Source organism: Bombus flavifrons, chromosome 6 (assembly GCF_040668555.2).
Source record: "Bombus flavifrons isolate JBK064 chromosome 6, iyBomFlav1_principal, whole genome shotgun sequence".
Lineage (NCBI taxonomy): Eukaryota > Metazoa > Arthropoda > Insecta > Hymenoptera > Apidae > Bombus > Bombus flavifrons.
The window spans coordinates 6,919,000-6,939,006 of record NC_138447.1 but is presented as its reverse complement, the minus strand read 5'-3'; the positions used below and the strand labels follow the sequence as shown (position 1 = coordinate 6,939,006).

At 40.1% G+C, this 20,007-nt stretch overlaps 2 protein-coding genes across 5 annotated transcripts; both read left to right on the top strand.

Annotated features, from left to right (window-relative positions):
* Positions 1 to 81: 81 nt before the first annotated feature.
* Mitf (transcription factor Mitf) lies at positions 82 to 17,507 on the top strand. 4 transcript variants are annotated; one of them, XM_069115098.1, is made up of 8 exons: positions 1,381 to 2,225; positions 4,414 to 4,621; positions 5,209 to 5,556; positions 11,888 to 12,077; positions 12,686 to 12,761; positions 13,894 to 14,173; positions 14,387 to 14,478; positions 15,916 to 16,040. In XM_069115098.1, the coding sequence occupies exons 1-7, from the start codon at positions 1,534 to 1,536 to the stop codon at positions 14,465 to 14,467; spliced, it is 1,875 nt and encodes a 624-aa protein (XP_068971199.1). In that variant the 5' UTR covers positions 1,381 to 1,533; the 3' UTR covers positions 14,468 to 14,478; positions 15,916 to 16,040. The 4 variants fall into 4 exon arrangements, with proteins under 4 accessions (XP_068971200.1, XP_068971199.1, XP_068971198.1 ...); XM_069115099.1 differs by lacking the exons at positions 1,381 to 2,225; positions 14,387 to 14,478 and adding an exon at positions 82 to 699 and having other exon boundaries at positions 15,916 to 17,507; XM_069115097.1 differs by lacking the exon at positions 14,387 to 14,478 and having other exon boundaries at positions 15,916 to 17,507.
* On the top strand, positions 17,093 to 19,070 carry LOC138181271 (small ribosomal subunit protein uS15-like). Its single transcript, XM_069115998.1, is given in 5 exon segments — positions 17,093 to 17,202; positions 18,238 to 18,317; positions 18,320 to 18,355; positions 18,746 to 18,788; positions 18,790 to 19,070. Coding segments are annotated over 5 exon segments (507 nt in total). The 3' UTR covers positions 19,028 to 19,070.
* The last annotated feature ends 937 nt before the right edge of the window (positions 19,071 to 20,007 follow it).

Below are 20,007 nucleotides of genomic sequence, written 5' to 3'. Positions count from 1 at the left end.
TTGCGTAGATAGTTGGGCATCGAGCCGAGATCGGACATGGAACATCGAAAGCATTGGGCATTGGGCATCGAGCATCGGGCATCGAGCATCGAGCATCGAGTAGCGTGGATAGTCGAGAGTAACGAACGCGACCCCCGCTCGTCTCCGATCGGTTAAAAGTTCTCGCACGACTCGCGACTACTGTCTCTCTCGTCTCTCTCTCGGTCCGATTATCGCTCGACACGCGCGTCCTAGCTTCTACCAGTGGGGAGGCGCCACGCTAGAAAGCAAAACTCGGGAACATCGTTGTCTCGTAATCGCGATCGTTTCACCGAGAAAAGTATCGAAGATCGTAGTTTGTTCGCGGTAAGAGGCGTCGCGACGCTATTGACCGCGACGCGTCGCGTCGCGTCGCGGCTTTCTTTTATTATCCGATAGTAGTAACAGTATAAGAATGGACGAATCTGGCATCGACATGGGTTTCGATCTGGCAGCTATTACCGCTGATTTGGAACATCGCGAAGCGGATCTCTGCGATCGTCTATGTCAGGAGAAACAGAATGGAATAATTGGTATCGATGAATCAGATTGCGGTAATAAACAAGACAATGGGCATAGAAACAACCACGACGATTGGGAACAAGCTCTATCTTTTCTCTCGACACCACTGCAAGACATCATGTACTACGAGTTAAAAAGTCGAGCGCCGAATATCGACAGGTACGTTGCTTCAAACTTATGATCACGATACACGAGTACGGTTATACGGGTCAAGGTTCAAATTGTTTCTTAATCCGAACAGTTTCACGATATCAATTCACCGTTTGCAACTTCTTGAAGTTACATTCTTTACTCGTCTCCGTCATCTGTGCGCTCGTTTCTTGCTTCGGCTCAGGTCGGCTCGGTTCGTCGTACATCGAGTCGACTCGGTTCCGATTCGGCTTGGTTCGTCTGTCTACCGCCGCTCTCGCACTTTCGATCTTAATTTCGATCTTGGAAGAAAAATCTCTCGATTCTGGAATAATCCGTACCTCTGACGTTCCGTAGGATTTAAATCTCTATTGCCAAAACATTTACAAAAGTTTCATCCCGTGAAAAATTGATTCGTGTGACACATGGGCACGTGTCGATGTTGAAAATAATACGTGCTCGTCGATCAAATCATCTTCCGAAATAATTCGCTACAAACCTAAAAATCCCAAAAGAAACGCCTTAGATGATGGTTGGGTAATTTAATTGCCGCGTTTTGCATTCTTCAAATCGGCGATGTCGATGTCTAGTTGATAGTTGGTGTTTAGGCGACGAACGAGATTTGGCGCGGATACGCGAATGCGCGACAGTGGCGAGATGCGCGAGCGAAATCGAAAGGGTGGAAAAGAGATAAGAGTAACGGATCCAGGTTTAGAGCAACGATCGTTGGTTTTTTCATAGCTAACAGCGTGGTGGTCGTCGACGATGTTGAAGATAACAAAATAAGACATCTGGCTTAGTAGCGTCGCGGCTCGTCGCGTCGGCTAGTTTGGCCGTAAAGCGTCTTCACCTCCTTCGGAGGACATGCAAGAAATATCCGAGACAGTGCGGCAAATCGTCGAATTCGAGGATTTAGTGTCGCGATTGAATCGAATAAACGACGTTGGACGTCCGTTGACTAATAACCGTTCCGTTATCGAAGGAAGAATCGGGACCACAATTACACTACCAACAACAACTATAACGGCTACGTTAACGAGAACAACGACGACAAAGTCGTTGTCCAATTGGTCGAGTAATACTGACTCGTTGCTAGGTCCGCGTTATGTAGCTCCGGGATCAGTGCCTGAATTTGAATCGGAATCGGTATCAAAATTGGGTACGGTGCCTGTGCCGGCGTCGGCGCCAACGTCGACGTCGGCATCGGTAGAGTTTGCGAGCAAACAGCAATCACCATCGTTTAGCTCGATTCCATTGTCGTTATCGTCGTCCGCGCATTCGGACATCGAATCTACCGTAAAGTCCGTCGTTGATCGAGCGTTCAATTTCTCGTCTACCTTGGATCGTCAACGGAAAGACGGGAAGGTTGGACAACGTGAACAAGAGCAACGCGTGCGCGTGAACATTGGTATCGACGAGGATTTGCGCATGATCCTCGAAATGGATCCGTCGATCGTTGACGGAACGCCGACGTCGTCTCCGTTGCACGGCAATTCTCGGAACAACGGTCACGTTGCGTTTGCCCGACCATTACGATCTACTCGCCCACAAGGCTGGTACAGAACTGTTAAAAACGGTTCGAGTTTCATTCAACGCTTTGCATCTTTTCATTTCTTATCATATCCGTATTCAACCTGATTTTTCAATTACGTTACGTCCTTTCGTTTTTTTCAGCTACTCTCCTGCCCAGTTACCGTTACGCCTTCTACTCCCACTCTCTCATTCCGTCTCTATCTCGCTCCCGCACTTGCTCGTCTGTTCATTACTATCTATCTATTTATCTATCTATCTATCTATCTATCTATCTATCTATCTATCTATCTATCTATCTATCTATCTATCTATCTATCTATCTATCTATCTATCTATCTGTCTATCTATCTATCTGTCTATCTATCTAAATCTTTTATTCGTTCTGGCTTTTGCTTGTTCAACCTTGCTCGCCAAATAGCGAGATCTTCCTCGTAAGATCGTTCTTCTCGCCGAACATGTGTGTCCATTTCCGTTTACCGCTACGTCTACATTCTTCTCGACTGTAAACATTGCATCTAAATATAAATGCGTCCTTGGTTCTTACACGTAGATGTGTTTCGTGAACCTGGCGGTGTACCGCAAGTATCGTGCACACGAGTCTCGTCGTTACCTTGTGTCTGTGCCCTTCGTCTCCGATATTTTTCCTGTTTTTCAATTTGGTTTTAAACATGCAGAAGATTCGATCGCTCTATCCTGTCACACACGAAGAAAAATAATGTTCCTTTCATAAAAGGAAGTCCGACAATGGCTATAGCGACTCGATATCGCTGGCCGGTAAATCGTAAATTTTGTTTTACATGTGCGCAATTCGTTCGTTATATATTTTACACGTTACGTTACGTTTATCCCTCCTTGTTTCTTTTCCGAAATTTGTTCACTGTCACCAAGCGATAGATACATATCTCTGTCAAGTCGTTTTCGATCGTTTCTCAATATATGTGTTTAGTAGACTACGGATTTTTATGTAAATTCATACTTTTATAAAAGTTTACCTTAGAAATTGTATACATCTTTCACCATTTCAATTTCTCACGAGTGTATAAAAATTCGAAAAGAAGAATAACGTTCGTTGGTATTTTCCCTCTATGTTAAAGGCTAGATGAATAGAAATGAAAATAATTGATTGCCAACGCGACAAAAGCGAGATAGAGAGGAAAGGCACAAAAGCGTAAGAACAACTTACAATTAGAGAGAGAGAGAGGGGCGGGGGGAGAAAGAGAAGCAACGAATAGATATAGAGCAACTCGGTTAGTTTTCGCCGAAGATGATTACGTAACGCAGTTGCGACAAACATGCGAAATGAACGGGATCCCGATCGCTTCGAGACAGAAAGCAGCGACAGAACCGCGTTGTGCTTTCAATGTATTGTTCGGAAGAGAAGATCGCCACTCGGAGGACAAGAATCGCATCTCGATCCAAATTGCACAATATCTCTATTTTGGTTTTCTTATGGCTATAATTTGGCAGTGTTCCCAAACCAGGAATACCTTTTAGGCGACTGGTACCACCTCCTCTTGATAAACCGTCGATTCGCCATGCGATTTCTGCGCGTCTATTTTTTGCATAGAACTCTGCTCTGTAAATGGGCATAGATTTCTACACCTTTGTCATTTACCGACCCTCGTATAATTATAATCTATATGCAAGTATCGGATCAACCGAACTGGTCTCTTTACTTTCGTTTGGGTATTATAAATATTACCACGAACATGATCGCGCCAAGTTACGGAAATAACGGCAAAAGAAAATCGTTTTGACGTTGTGTCGTAGATTTTGATGTTAATGAACCACGCCTTGATTCTTGATACGCGCATTCTTTGATTTTTTACATTTCGATGGTTGTATCGCGCGCATGTTGCTGCAATTTGCGCGTACACAGACGCCATCGTTTCAAATATTTCCATATTTCGTTCTTGACTTTAGTCGAGGATAATAGAATAGATGCGTGGAGCAAACTACGAAACGATCGAACGATCATGGGATAGAGAAGGTACTGCTCCCTCGACATTTCCTCGGCATTTTCCTCTCACTCCTATGAAAAAGAAAAAAAAATTGATTAGTCGTCGCTGCTAATAACGAAGTTAAAAACGAGTAGCTGGTTCTAACAAAGATTCGTTAATCGTGTCCAACGTATAAGCGGCTCGTACATCAGCTTGGAGAAGGAAGCTAAAATTTGATGCATAAAATCGATTCGTTTCCGATGGCTTTCAGTCCACCGACGTTTAAAACTGCGACGCCCACATCGCGTACGCAACTGAAGCTCCAGCTGATGCGAGAGCAGCTGCAGGAGCAAGAGAGGCGAGAGGCTGAATTCCGTCAGAACTTGCAGCAACAGAGACCAACTACCGCCCCTCCTAGACCCGTACCCACTACTACGCTGTCGACTATCGGGGTAGATGTACCACCGCAAGTCTTACAGGTATGTATATGTATGTATTCTTCTTATCATTTCTCTTATCTCCTTATCATTGACTTCAATTCTACCCTCGCCCTTTATTTCCTCATTGTGTACGAGATACAATTTATTTTTATACGACGTATCGTCCCGTGAATATTCTTTTTCTCTTTTCTTTTATATTTGTTACGCGCTCGTGTACGCTTGAACGCGACAATGCAACGTGTGTGCAAACACGTGTTTCAGAAAAACAGATGATTCAAACTTTTAACAGCGTAGCACAATTCAAGCCAGAAGGAGGGGAAGAAACATAAAATACCGTCTCTTTCTTAGCTAAAGGCACGATAAAGACAGACGAACTAATACGATTCCGGTGCACTTTCGAAGTAATAGCGTAAGAAATCTACAGTGTTCGACCTTATTGCATATTTCGTCAAGCTTTAGCCAACACTGCCGATAAGACCAGAAATAGAATAGAAACACGTGTCACTTGGTAACAATCATCGAAACTGATAGTCGTTCCTTCGAATAGAAACAAACACGAAATGTGGTTTAAAGAAAGAGAAAGAGGGTCGATAGATTAAACGAGACGCGCCACCTTTTGTTCACAGGTACGAACGCTATTGGAAAATCCGACGCGTTATCACGTTGTTCAGAAACAGAAGAATCAAGTGCGACAGTATCTTCACGAGTCGTTTCGCGGCAATGGTACCACTGGGGACGAAAGCGTTCTCGGAAGAAATTCAGTGGAAGCCGTGCCGACGTCTGCGCCGATGGTTGTCCAGAGCGCACCACCGGGACCAACCGTACACCATCCAAAGCCACAGCATCCTCACCTGGCCTCGTACCCACATGGTCCCACGGTATTGTCGCACGTTAATCCGCTTGCGGCCAGTCCAGATCCTGCGACTGGTGCCATGTCACCAGGACTTTCCAGTGTCGCAACCAGCAACTCCGAGGTAATTTAATACGTCTACCTGTTGCCTATCGATTTATCATTGTCATCAAATTCGTGCTCTCAATTCCTACAACAAAGGATTATTTGAGCCAGCTAATTCGAGTCGCTACTAAAATGTACTGTTATCTGAAAAGACAAATGTCATTTTTCTTACAATTCAATTTTCAATTTTTTCATTCAATTTTCTTACAATTGCTTAGCTCGACTCGAATAATCTTGCTTTATTCTAGGACGTTCAGTTCGTACAAAGTATCGGTAAACGGTAATAGAAATACACGAAATTTAGGAAAATTGAAGCAGAGACGAACCGCAAAGAATATATCGATGCCACAGGCGTCTATCGCTCTGTTTCTTTCGCGTATCTGCCGAATCATGCGTATGAGCATATACGTGTACATAAGAGTGTAACAGAATTTTGGCTTTTTAAAGTGAAAACAAAATCGTAGAACGTACTTTCACCTGTTTCGTTCGCTAAACGTAACAACGATTAAACGGCTGGAAATCATAGTTACGATCATACTTGGCAGCTTGAAGGTCGAACCGATCGATCGATCGATCGTTCGCTCGCTCACTTTCTTTTTCTTTGTTATTCGTGCGGCATCGAAAGTCGCACGGAAACTATAATGCTTTTTATTAGTTGCTCGACGATGACACGTGTCATATCTCCGCGAGGATAACTGGTTCATTTGTAATTGATTCTTTTTTATAAGATGCATAAATGTTATTTGTTGCCTTATTTTTTATTTATTACATCGACAATTTTCTTGCCGGAATTTTTATTTAACATTTTATTGAGGCTCTTAAAAACGAATAACACGAGGAACGAACTACTACGAGTATTGAGTACTACGTCAGAAATGGATTACGTTACACGTATCTCCGTTAAAACGAACAAAGGACGTAAACGCGGCTCTCTTCGTAATTTGCTGTTAATTTTATCAGTTGAAACCTGTTACATTGCTATTTTTTAGCTATGCTCACGAGGTCGTTGCATGCGATATTTTTCGATCCCGCAACACAACTGGGTTAACGGAGAATACCTAAGGCGCGTCGTACGGTCAGTGCGAGAGTAGAATATATAATAGCACTGGACGATAGGAGAAATTGGTCGCGACACAAGCTTCAACAACTGTCGTAAAATTATTTAAGCAAAGAACGTATCGAGTGCGAGTTGGTGTGGAGATAGGAAGAATCTAAAAAAAAACGACGCATAGAGGAGCGAATACCTCCGGGGCGAAAACCAAAACTTAAAATGTCGTTCACGAGATATTCGCGACGAGCTAGAACTAGAAATTTTGTTATCGCAGGCAATTCGCGTAGCCAGGAAAATATTTACAAATACCCTCCGTGACTCGCGAAAGGCTGAAACGAGGAAAGGATAAATGACAAAGGATGGAAGAACGTGCCGATGAAAGGGATCAAAGCGAATGTCCTACTCCGAAGCCTCGTTTAGATTGGTCAAGTTTGAATTCCAACGAGTCGAAGCGGTTGATTGGACCAATGAGCGTAGAAATTTGAAAGGATATTGCATTCAAATCAGATAAATACAAAGTTCACGCTAGTCAAGCTGTTTCGAGTTACTGGAATCCAAGGCGTTTGAATTCGATTTAACTGGACTAATTTGAACGAGGCTTAAATGGCGAATGATAGAAATGAAAATGCGCGACTGCCATGTGGCCGTAGTGCCGTAGCTGTAGCCTAATAGTAGGGGATAATGGGTAGAAGCGGTAACTTAACGATAGCCGATAGCGCAGCGGGCGTGGGGCATGGCGGTGCTCGTGGCGCGTGGCGGGCATTCGAGCAGCAGCGAGTAGTAGCGAGCAGTAGCGAGCAGTAGCGAGCAGTAGCGAGCAGTACCGAAACGAGCCGATCGACGGTGGAGGTTCGGGTTCGCGCGAGAGCAAACCTTCGTGGAGCGTCGTTTACCTCGACGGTGGTTCGATGTTTGTTTCGCGAAGCGATCTTCCGTGTCGTCTCGTTTCTTCAATTTGTCAGAGCGATCGACGTTTTCACGACGGGCCAACAAGGGGTGAAAGAAGAAGGAAGAGAAAAGATCTTCCCGCCACAGATTATTCCACGCGGAAATTTTCCACGCGACAACGCGTCCATCGTGTGGCAACACCCGGTAACGATGTTTCACGACGAGGAGAACCGCGATCGATGAATCGCCAAACGATCTCTGGTTAAGAACAACGTCGGCGCGATATTCGTTTCGCATCTGCCTTAAGCCGACGATCAGCACGTAACTTGTCATCCATCGATACGGTAAAAACGATTTTCTGGCTACGACAGATCCGATTTAGAAGAAGGATAGACTTCAACGCTGATCATTTTTAAGTTTATCGCTGCCAATTCAAACCGATAACGACTCTTTTGGACGATAGATCGTTCTAAAGCGTGACGTATACGTGTATTTCAACTCGACGTACTATCGACTAATACCGAATTATCTTCGCGTATACTACACCTGTTCGTCACTCGTCATCTATCATCCGCTCCCTGTTCCCAACTCTCCCGCCGTTCCCGTTTAACTCGGAATCCCACTTCACTTCACCGAGATCGTGAGATACGTTATTGGGTAACCGCAACCTTGAGGTACGCTTAATCGTAGGTAGCCGAGTCGCGACGGAGTGGCGGTACGAGGAGAAAACGCAAGGTTGCTACGAAACAACGTCGTCGCATCGGCAAAACCTTCGAGTCCAAGCCCGAGTCCGAAAAATGCACTCGTTCTTCGATCGGCTTTCGCGCTCGTTCTAGCACCGTTACTTTGACACGTATTCTTCGCACAAGAAGAATCGTTTGTCCTCTTGAATGCCAATCCACCCCGTTATCAAGGTTGTAGCTGCAATTATATTCGAGTATCCATCGCGACCGCGACCGATTAACCGACGTTTACTTTCTTTTTCTCCTACTCGTATTCGTTCTTGTTCTCGTTCGCGAGTACTGTTGTCTCGGTGTTTCGATTATCGTGCGCGTATACGTTTCGAGTGCCAGCCACCGAACAGGTAAAGGCGATTATTCATGAGGAGAGCGACAATCAGTTTTACGACAAAATTTCCGGGAAATGGATGGACGAAGCGGAGAATAGTTAGCGGAACACACAACGTTTATCAGAAGTTACGATCGGCGCCGAGGATCTTCCTTTTGCAAAGAAGAAGACAGACGGAGGGCGGCGGAGAAGCAGAAAAGGAAAGAGAACAAGAAGGACGATGACGTTGAAAGTGGTGACAATGACGTTAACGACGATAGTGATGATGCTAACGACGACGATAACGACGATGATGACGACGTTGAAACTCATCTGAGATCGCGAGGAAATAATTCCCATCGTCGGCTTCGCTTCAAGATAGTTTTAACGGTTGGGATGATTACCGTACCGTATATACGTTTCTTTAATATTCAGCAGAGAAGCAAATTTTACTGAATTACCAATCTTCTTTGCGTTTGTGAGTTCGAACCCACGCGGCCCCACGCCACCATCGCGCGCTACTAGCCACGTGCGTGAACGCGTACTACACGTGCGCACATGTCTCTAGTACTTGACCGCACCAATATACGGTTCTTGTTACTTTTTCGTTCATCGGATCCATTTCAAGCAACGACAACATGCCAGTGTTCAATATAATAACCCGAAGGTGTAAGGTGAGTTTCATTCGATTCATTAAACTATTACCAACGAAACGATTCAAGATACGTTCGTTCACTGATTTTGCTCGTATTTTACGCGCATCTCGACACGCTTCGTTTTCGTTAATTGCATCTAGTTACTCGTGTTATCGCGTTATCACGCTATCGCGTTATTACGTTATCAGCGCTGCATTTCACAACGCAAACGAGTAGACGGACGGATGAGACGTTGAATGGATCGAAACGAAGGGCAAGACGATGCAAGATGAATTTGAAGAAAATTTAATACGTTTACGCTTTGTTTGATCGATTCGTATTTGCGAACTAATCAACTGTCAAAGATCGATATCAATTAAGTCGGTGTAATCGGTGCTTATCGCATCCTTTATCGTTTTAACAAAAGACTATCGTAAGTGTAACATGTAAAAAATTCACGAGTGGCGATGGATTGTTTACGTACCCTCAATCTTCTGTATTTCGTATTTTCTGCATATACATATACCTATATGTATATATTTTTATAGATATATATATAGGATATAGCAGCGATCGATGTCGTTCGCGTAATCATCAACTGGTAGATTTTTGGTAACAGCACATCGCGACCTCTCATCTTACGGAACTTCGTTGTTATAATTTGCAATTTTTAATTTTCTTTTACTATTCAACGTATATTCACGGCGAGGATGCGTAAGATAATCGTTGATAAGCGTCAGCATTTCCGACCGCTTGTGCGAGTATATAAATCTTTCTCGATCAAGGATTGAAAACGCTTTTCAAGATAACGACAATCGCCTCGATAACAGCTTATCTAGGTAAAAACACCTAAATACTACGAACATTCTGGGCGATGCTAATATTTGTGAGCGATGCCATACTTACGTTTCGTAACGAACAACTTCGTTTATACGAAGTCAGAAACGCGAACACATAACCGATACCAATACGAACAGGCAGACATAGACGGCGGATCAGCGAGAGGATGCCAGTCGTGATGGAAATGCACATATGTATAACGTGTTAGCATATTTATTACGGAAACCGCCCTCCGACCATTTTGGTTTAATCGCTCTCAGCCGATTGCAAGGATAGCTTCTATTGCAGCTAACGAGCAGTCTGTGAATTTTTATGCATTTATGGGAAATTCGAAGTCGCTAAAATGTACAGAATGCACATAAATATATAACGTAAATTGTATAAAATATTTGAAATAATACCGACTATAATATTTTAGGGTTCTAGTTAAATTCTATTTGTTTAATTACGTTCGTAAAAATAGGAATTTGCATAAATATTCGCAGTCTACTAAGGCGTATAGTATTTTCAACGAACGTACGAACGAAAAAGAACGTCGTGTATCCAATACAATGCTAACGTCGTTTTTCACTTGCGTAGCGAAAGATATAACACGATATGACGAAACGAGATGAAACATTAGAACGTAAGACCAGACACGACTTCAACTATGATAATTGTTTTATCCGATGTGACATAAACAATAGCGATTTCGATCATTTTTTCCAACTGTGCTTCTCCGACTATCTCTAATTACTGATATCTTTGATATTATCGCATAATCTTGCAGTTAGATTATCGGTAGCTGAAACATAAATGAAATTCCAACGATCAACTAGGTTCCCTTTATTAAGGCGCCTACTTAGTTCCCTTTATCAATCGACTTCGTCCTTTTCTTTCTTTCTTATCTCTTGACTTTTTCATATTTTTATGTATTCGATCGCTTTCTCTCGTACAACTTAAATGTATCCTTTGGCTCTGCCTTTTGCCACCGTTGTCTTTCTGACACAACACGTTCTATCGGCACGTTCTTCCACGGACAGACATCGGTTATTGTTGTTACGTAATATTTACGTAACTTACACGTACGCAACTTGAATAGCCATAAGCGCCGTACGCTGAGCACCAATGCCTGCGATCTCAACCCGTTTCATATCGTTTCCTCTGAATTTTCACCACTCTGCCCTCCTTTTTCATAACCGTTCAACTTCTCTATCACATTTCTCTTGTTGCCTTTTTATCGTCTTTATCATCTTTCTCTTTTTGTTTAACGCTTTCTCTCTCTATTTCACTATCGTTTGTTCAAACCTGATCTACCACTGTCCCATTAAAACATTTTTTGACCATCGACAGCAATCGAATCGGTGATCGTCAATGGAGAGAGTATCAAGAATTGCGAATAAAGTCCACGAGATTCGATAAAATCGTGGCAGTGTGTACGATATAGGTGTGAGAACGTTCTTCCTGTTATCAAATCTGCTTAACAGGGCAAACTAAGCATGATATAATCAAATTGTTTTTTCAAAAATATCATATCCTCTATGATATTTCTCTCATTCGAAGGTTGGATCAAATACCCGGCGAGTGAATCAATAGAGGAAAAACACAAAAAAGGAAATGTTAGAGAGAGAATGTGATATAACAATTAACTTTGATAGCGATTTTAACGTGAACTCGTTTGCTGACCCCGCATCGAAGCAAAATTGCATCTAGTCCTCCTTCCATCGATACATCGATAAAGTATAAATTGAAAAGGCATTCTAAGGCGATTGAAATACAATAGAATCATGTACCCTCCGTTGTGTGTAAAAGTACATATCACGGTGGAATTTTTATTTATCGTCCGAGAACACAGACGATCTGATAGTTGAGTTTAATCGTTTGGTCATATGAAATTTGTATGATTACAGGCGGAGGATCTTCTGGATGACATCTTGTCGTTCGAAGCCAACTCCCTAGGCGATAATTTAAAAGACAGCCAGTCAGGAAGTCTGTCCAATATTCCAGAATTACAAATCAAGCCCGAACCTCTGTTGCTTACCGATGCTGAGATACACGCGCTTGCCAAAGATCGACAAAAGAAAGATAATCATAATATGAGTAAGTAAATACGATTGACTATTGGCTATACGTATGCGGTGACGGTAACCTGTTACTATTAATTATTAGCAGTATGCGAAAAACCATAATACATTCGTATGTCTCTATTTCGGTGCTCGTTGTTCGCTTAAAACAACTGAAACAGTCATTTGAATTGTAAACGAATTAGAGACGGATTCCTCTTCCTGCGATCGTGTAAAATCTGATATATCCACGTCAAATATCCATGGAGCGGAACGTAATTGCTTCGTTTCTGATATTCGTGCTTCTTCAACGAGATAACTCTTCTTGTTGGTTCATATGTAGGCGAATATATAAAGTATACTAATGTAGAATACGATAGGTTGTATAGGCGCGAATAAGAAATCTGCAGAATAACGTGAAACTAGAAATGGCAATTTTATAAAATTAGAGTAGGAGATAATTTTGTCTATTTATTATTAGTAACCGACATGGTTGTCGTTAATCAACACGGCTGCTGTCGATGCTGCTTACCATCTGAACGCCAGCTTTCGCGCGTCGGCACTCGATATGAAAATATGTAAAAATATTTTCAGACGCAACTGCGATATCCTAATTATAATTCATATTATTATTATGATTTTCAGTCGAGAGACGGCGACGGTTCAATATCAACGATAGAATCAAAGAGCTCGGCACTCTCTTGCCTAAAACTAACGACCCGTAAGTACGTTTTTCAATTTCATGACCGTTTACCACGTATCGCTAGCGGTAAGGCAGCAACAAGCATCTCACGCGTAACTCCTTTGCAATTTGTAGAGAACAAAATGTTCGATAAGATTCGTAAAACACATTATATACGAAGAGCGTTGCTCGTCGTGTAAAATATATCGTTCACAGACGAAAAACGTACGTAGACAATTTTTTGGAAAACAAACTTGCTAGTGAAAACGTAGTTAATATTTTTCGACGCGAAATATTTAATCAATGGGTCGCTTATTCGTCGTCTTTAATCTCTACTCATTTTTCATTGCCAGTAGGCCGAGTATCTCAAAAATGACGTTTACGTCATTCTTCTTGACATGTTCTCTCGTTTCTTTTCTCAGCTTACGCTTCCTTCGTCATGAGTCGATATTAAACTTATAAATCTTAAGAATAGATCGATCAGAGAATGGAAAGGTGAAAGAGCAACGAAAAACGAACGATAATTCGTTCTTGAAACAACTTCTCGAACCTAAATTCGTTCGATTTCGTGTTTCCCTGTATCCTGCGTCTTGCATTGCGTAATAAATTTCCGGAGAACGAAATAGCGAGCGATACTTGGTACGGTCGAGTACCAAAGCATCGCCTCCTTCTAAGATTAGCATCGTACGAAAGAAAGATGTACGGAACTGCGAGTAGACCGTGTTACCGTGTCTCGAGTCTCACCTCGATAACGAAACGAGTCTAAGTACAATGGCAAACATTCTGATACGACCCCGTTTTCCAAAATTCTCTCTCTTTCTCACCGCCGATCGATGTCTCTTGGCTGGCGTTATGTATGTATCTTCCGTCTCGTATTGTGTTCGATTTTATACAGTCGAATTTTACAGCACTATTTTACTTTTCCATCTAACATGGAATGATAAGAAAATATTGAATTGCATTTGTCTAACTTTATCAATGGGATTCTAAAATAAATAGGAATACATCTTGGAGGAATTTTTATTCATTCGAACGATTTCTTTCCGTGATAGCTTTTAAGGATTGAAAGTCTAATCGAATATATCTCACGAGAAAAGAAGACACGACGAATCTTTAATAACGCGACTTGAACAGCGTAACATCGTAATCAACTAATTTTCACTTGTTCCAGATATTATGAAATCGTCCGAGACGTCAGGCCAAACAAGGGAACGATTCTGAAGTCTTCGGTCGAGTACATAAAGTTATTGAAAAACGAGTTGACAAGGATGAAACAGAACGAGCTGAGACACAAGCAACTGGAACATCAGAATCGTCGACTCCTTTTACGAGTTCAAGAGTTGGAGTTGCAAGCGAAGGCGCATGGTCTTCCGGTGACTGATTTTAGTTGGGCTTCGACTTCCGGCAGCATGCTGAACACCTTTCCTCGAAACAAGCTCGAACAACGCAAGGTAATCGAATTTCTATATATACCGCCGGTCATGACAGAATTAGGACATCCGTTGATATTTAATACAAAATTGGATATTTCCTACTGCTTTTACTTCTTAGTCATTTACAAGCTTATGCATAAAAAGAAATTAAAATTTTTGTCCGTGGTCCTAATTCGACGGCCCATATTATTCTCTCTTGCTTTATCACGAACGTCATTTGTCTTCTCTCAGGAACGAGGTGAATATGTACATATTCTCGATGGTGTGCATCCTCGCGCAACGACGACTGTCACGATATCGCGGCTGCTATGAATTTCGTCAAGGTTATGCCGATCAACACCGATATGTACCGCTGATCGTTTCACGATCCTTGATCCGAATAAACGCTCGCTTCGTTCCCGAGACTGGTTTCATAATTCGCATGTGTTCCGATCAGACTGCCAGCTACGAAATCGCTCGTCTTGCTCTCTGTTTGTCTCTCTCTCTCTCTCTCTCTCCCGCTCCATCTCTCTGTCTCCTTTTTTACGAGTGTGCGTGTACAAATAAATAGTTCTATCGTCGATATCACATCCTCTTCTCCCTTGTTACTGGTGTTTCCACCAAGCACCATGTTTCCGTTCGTTCTTCCGTTGTACGCATATTCTTATTGTCAGTCTGTCTTTTCTTTATTCTGTTTGTCGTTGTAATATTTTACTCTCTTTTTCCCTCTGCATTGCTTCGCTCTTCTTGCTTTACCTCGCGTTTCTTGGATTCACGTCGAGTACATATATCAGACATTCTAATCCTACGTTACAGAACTATCCAATTGCGGAAATGACTTATCTTATCGTGATTTGGAAACATTAGGTATATTTTTACATTCGGTATTCTATTTTTTTTTCTTTTTTATCTAATTGTATTTTCCTTAAATATCCGCTTGTTGACAACGGAAACGAGTTAATTGGTTAATTCGTCGTAAAAGTCTTAAAAGACTATGAGTCAATTCGTTGTTCGGACTGTCAGTCTTCCGAGTTTAAGCGAAGGAAAAGATTTTCGAAACGAAAACGGTGAGACTATTCCACGCACGGGAATACAAATATCGAAACGACACATTGGTGAATTGTTGCAGATACAATCTAGTCGGTATATCAATAAGCGATTTGTTGCTTCTATGAAATGCGAACGTTGATAAGAGCGTAATTTGAATCGCATGTTCAAACAACAAAATAAAGCGAACGTCTCTCGCTGCTGTTCGTTCGCGATTACATCGAACGAAAGTGTTGAGTAATATGCACCGTATATACATGTATAATTTATTTCTATCGTTCATTCGCGTGAATTGAAAATATTTCGATACTACATGACGATTAGCTTCGATTATCACATTCGAAGATTACAAGGGAAAGACACGATAAGTCGCATTCTCCAACCTTCGCGAGACGACAGTTTTAAAAATCAGAATATTGTCTCAACTAATCTTACATTAGCGAAATTGTCGTTTTATTTGATTTTGGGAGTTAGCATGTATGTATTTTTCTACCTCCTCCATAATTAAAAAATAATATTGTTTTGTATTAAAATATCGAAGATACCAAAGCACCGTTTGTCTTAACAATTATTCCTTTGGCTGGACCTAACAGGGTCTTTCCATTTTTACGAATTTTATATAAAAGAATAAACAGAAATGTACTTATCGTTCTTTCTTCGTGTGATCTTCGTTTGTTAATAAATAGAAATAGATTGTCCGTTGTAAAGATATGTTATTTTTGTGTACTAAACAGATTCCAGAATTGGTTACCGAAGACGCAACGAGTTTAAGTATGTCGCAGCTCGAAGATCTGATGGAGGACGATGGAAACGGTCCGATTCATAGCGGCGACCCGATGCTCTCCTCGCCACATTTACCACCACTAAGTCCAGCACAGGCTGGCTGTCAACATGCCCTACCAGACGAAGATACCCTTGGTAGTTTGGCACCAACCACACCGAATTCCTCCTCCGATATGGATATTGTCGCGTAATAGGATCCGAGCGTTAATAGCGCTCCGAATAATCAATTTATATATTTTTCAATCGGAAGGACATTCGAATTTTATCGTAACAAGAAAGTAACAAACGCAATATAATCGATACTAAGCGATGCAATAGACGAATAGCGACTCGCGAACGTCGCATCCTTGTGTCTGATTAACAACATACATGTTATGTGTTGTTCTTGTCCTTTTTTTCAACGGCTGGCCGTTACATACATACGTATTATAAATCGTAAGTTTATGTAAAAAGTTACTTAGTATAATCGTATAATAATTCTTGAGAAAATTCACGTACTTTCACGCATTCAAATAGTTCCAAAAGCAAAAAGATTCTCGAACTCGTATTCGTATGGTTGCTTTCGATAGCAACCATCGATCCCTTACAGGTGTCAAATACTTATGGGATATACGTAATGAATAACGGATGCGATCAGCACCGAAATTTTACGATAAATAAGCGCTCGCGCAGGTCGCGAGTTCATTGACGAACAAACAAAGAATTGAAATATACTTTAAAATACTTTTTGGAGTTGTCCAAAGTTACGAGAAATACTTTGGATGTTCCTTTTAATTTCTAATTTTTTTCCAGTTCGATTACAGTCAGTGTTTCACTGTATTGCATTATGTTGCGTTTCATCGTATTATTAGGAGCAAAGCATACTGCAATACTCAAACCAGTTCGTTCAAGTGCCTTTTAATTTTTTTGTGTCACTCTCCTTCGCTACCCATTGTCTTAGTTGTTCGTAATGTGCGAAGAGAATCAACTGCGTGTTTCATCATCCAACGATTTCGTTGACCATTTTTAATGATTATTCGTTTCTTCCTATAAAATTTCTCGATTTAAAAAGACATTAGTGAACATACGTTCAGATATAGATATATAATGGCGAGTACGGGCTAATTAAACTTGACACGTAGATCTAAGATGATAATCGATCAATTAGAAAAGAGACGATTCGATAACTCGAAGGAAAACTTGAACAAGTGCTGTAAACAAGATAAGAGGAGGCGATTTATTGAAAGACGAAAATTTACGTAGGAGAAAAGCCTGTGACAGAATATATATTTTCTAAAGTATTTTGCGTCGGAAACAGCAAGTGATTAATGTTACTAGTGAATAATGTATGCTCTTATTCCATGGAGATGTTTCGTGTGCGCGAATAATATTGCTGTTCCCGTCGCTCTGTGATCCTTTTAATATATGTAACTATCGCGTTTTACCTCGTTAATGCGTATTATTCGCTCACTGTTATCCGCGAAAACCGTGCGAGAATCTCGTGATAATTCTTCACGGTGACCGCGCGAAACTACAGAGTATATAAAGAGACGTTACAGAAAAAGTGTTTAATCATTTTTTCACGTTTTGTCTTTTCCTTTTCTTCTTTTTCTTTTGTTTATATATTCCCAATATTCTTCCTAGCATCTTAGCGATGGGCTCAAGTACCCGACAAATTTATGTTAATAATTTAACCAAAATAAGATATACTCTTCGTTTGGTATATAATATTTTACATTTACAATACCTTCCAATCGTTTCTGCGTAATAATTTTTACAATATTCATTTTTCCGGGCAAATTTTAAATTGTTTTATAATTCTACCAGTTACTGAATGAATTGAAAGACCACTAGCCATCTGTTACGTACAAAAATTATGTAAGAGATAGGTCGTATAGGTCGGAAAATTAATTAGATTCTAGCTTGATAGATTATTATGTTTAGCTTTAAAAGTTATTTTTTGTCTTGCATGGCCTGAATTTTTTCTATTATTGTAGTACAATTTCATAAGTTTCTAGTATAAAAGGTTATCACAACAGTCTCTTCTTAGTAGCCATGTGTTTCTTATTTGAAGTAACAATTTAAGATAATTATGTTTCGATATGTAACTACATTCTTAGTAGTTTACAAATGTGTCATAATCTCTGTTTTTTTTCTATACATAACTCCAACTTGTCTTTCTTAGTTATTTTAATATTTCTAAATGGCTTTTCTCTTTGTTTATACATAATTGATTACATAATTTTTATTAAAGGAACCATATATTTTAGTAATAAAAACTTATAACATTACAGAAAGGGTATGTTCCAGTCGGCTCTACTCTACAGACGCAATGTTCCAACATGATTGAAACTGATACCAGAAAACTATAAAGAATTGAGCTAACTAAAAAGGGGCATCCATCTCAAATAGGTAATTTTTTACTTCATTTGATACATAGTTAATTTAATGAAAATTCTAAAAATGAAATTTTCATATTAATATCTTATGTATATATTATATTTATTATAGTGCAAATTAAACTCTTGTTCCCCTTGTTTATTAAAATTCTTTCGGTTTTAATTTTTTTTCAAGCAAACTGATTAAGATTCAATGCTTTATGGTTGATTCTTATCAATAGTTTGCAATATTAAAAATATGATGGTTTTTGAGATAGTTATGACATTTTGTCATGCTATTATGGGTAATCACCAACACTTAAAAGTTAACGTATACTACATTTATTAAATTTATTTATTTGTTGAAAAATACAATATATATAATCATTACAGCAATGACTAAGTATGTGATTAAATCATCTAGGTGTAATTCTTTGAGATTCTCATGGAGTGGTTCAAATGCGTTTCAAAATGTGTCAAAAGTGTGATGGGTTGTGACCTAGACTTACCAAAAGATTATTTGATTAAAAAAAATGCAGTCGCCATTAGAAAACGTTTGGAAAGAAACGACGAAGGCAAAAACAGCATGTTGATTCTTCTGGAGTCTAGAATCCATCGACTTGCTCGATATTACAAACCCAAGGGAATTCTTCCAGCAAACTGGAAATATGGTGAGAGTTCCATTGCTAGCGTTCATGTCGCTTAATTACTTTTACAAATTTCTGGACAGAATAAAAATTTAAATATAAGTCTTGTGTTTTACTAACCGATTCATTCCAAATTCTTTATTTCCATTTATGTATATCCAACCTAAATATAGTTACTACCAATCTGGAATGAAATATTGGTATTTAAATACAAATGAAAAATCTTATTAGCGTAAAGATCAACATGGTATAATATTATTTATAATAAGTAATGAAACACTAATCGTCTGTTATCAAAAAGTTAAGGTCTTGAAGCCAAGATACTGAACTTCCCTTAAAATTGGGAATTCAAAAAGAATATCAAGGCGCAAATATAAAACAAAAATTACTGCACGTCCCTAATGAACGAATTCACGATTGTTTGAATTGACGCGACGATTGATGGACGCTAATTTTTGTTGATCATATTTACGGCTTGTCGTGCTTTTAATTTTAAAGACGGTATCGCAATAAAATAATATCATAACATTGTGCAGCTAACAAACGACAGTTTGAATCTCAATGTGATTTGCAGGATAGTCTAAAACGTTTGCGATTTGAATATCGCGTTCATTTTTCGACTTCGCGCGGTCCTTACATCGACTCCTGCGCAGGCGTGCTGCAGTTCGCATCGGTGAGCGGGATCGCCCGAAAACGGCCGAATGTTGACGATCGGAAGCGCGCGTGAATACGCGATCGCTTAAAATCTTGCTTGTACCATATTTGAATCACAGTTGGTTGTTATTTCCCTTATCAAGAGTAGAAGATATAAAATTATTAGGCAATAAAGATGTAAGAATTCACTGAAATTCGTTAACTAGAAACTCAAAGTATCGATAAAGCTTATGGTATACTTTTCTTCAATACGACTGTATCTATGTACACGAAGGTAAAGATTACTCTCGAACCGTATTGTACAAGTTAGTACTATCCATTCGTAAAATATATATGCCGCATACGTAATATTGTATCTCTGTTATTAATTACAATTTTTGTTATA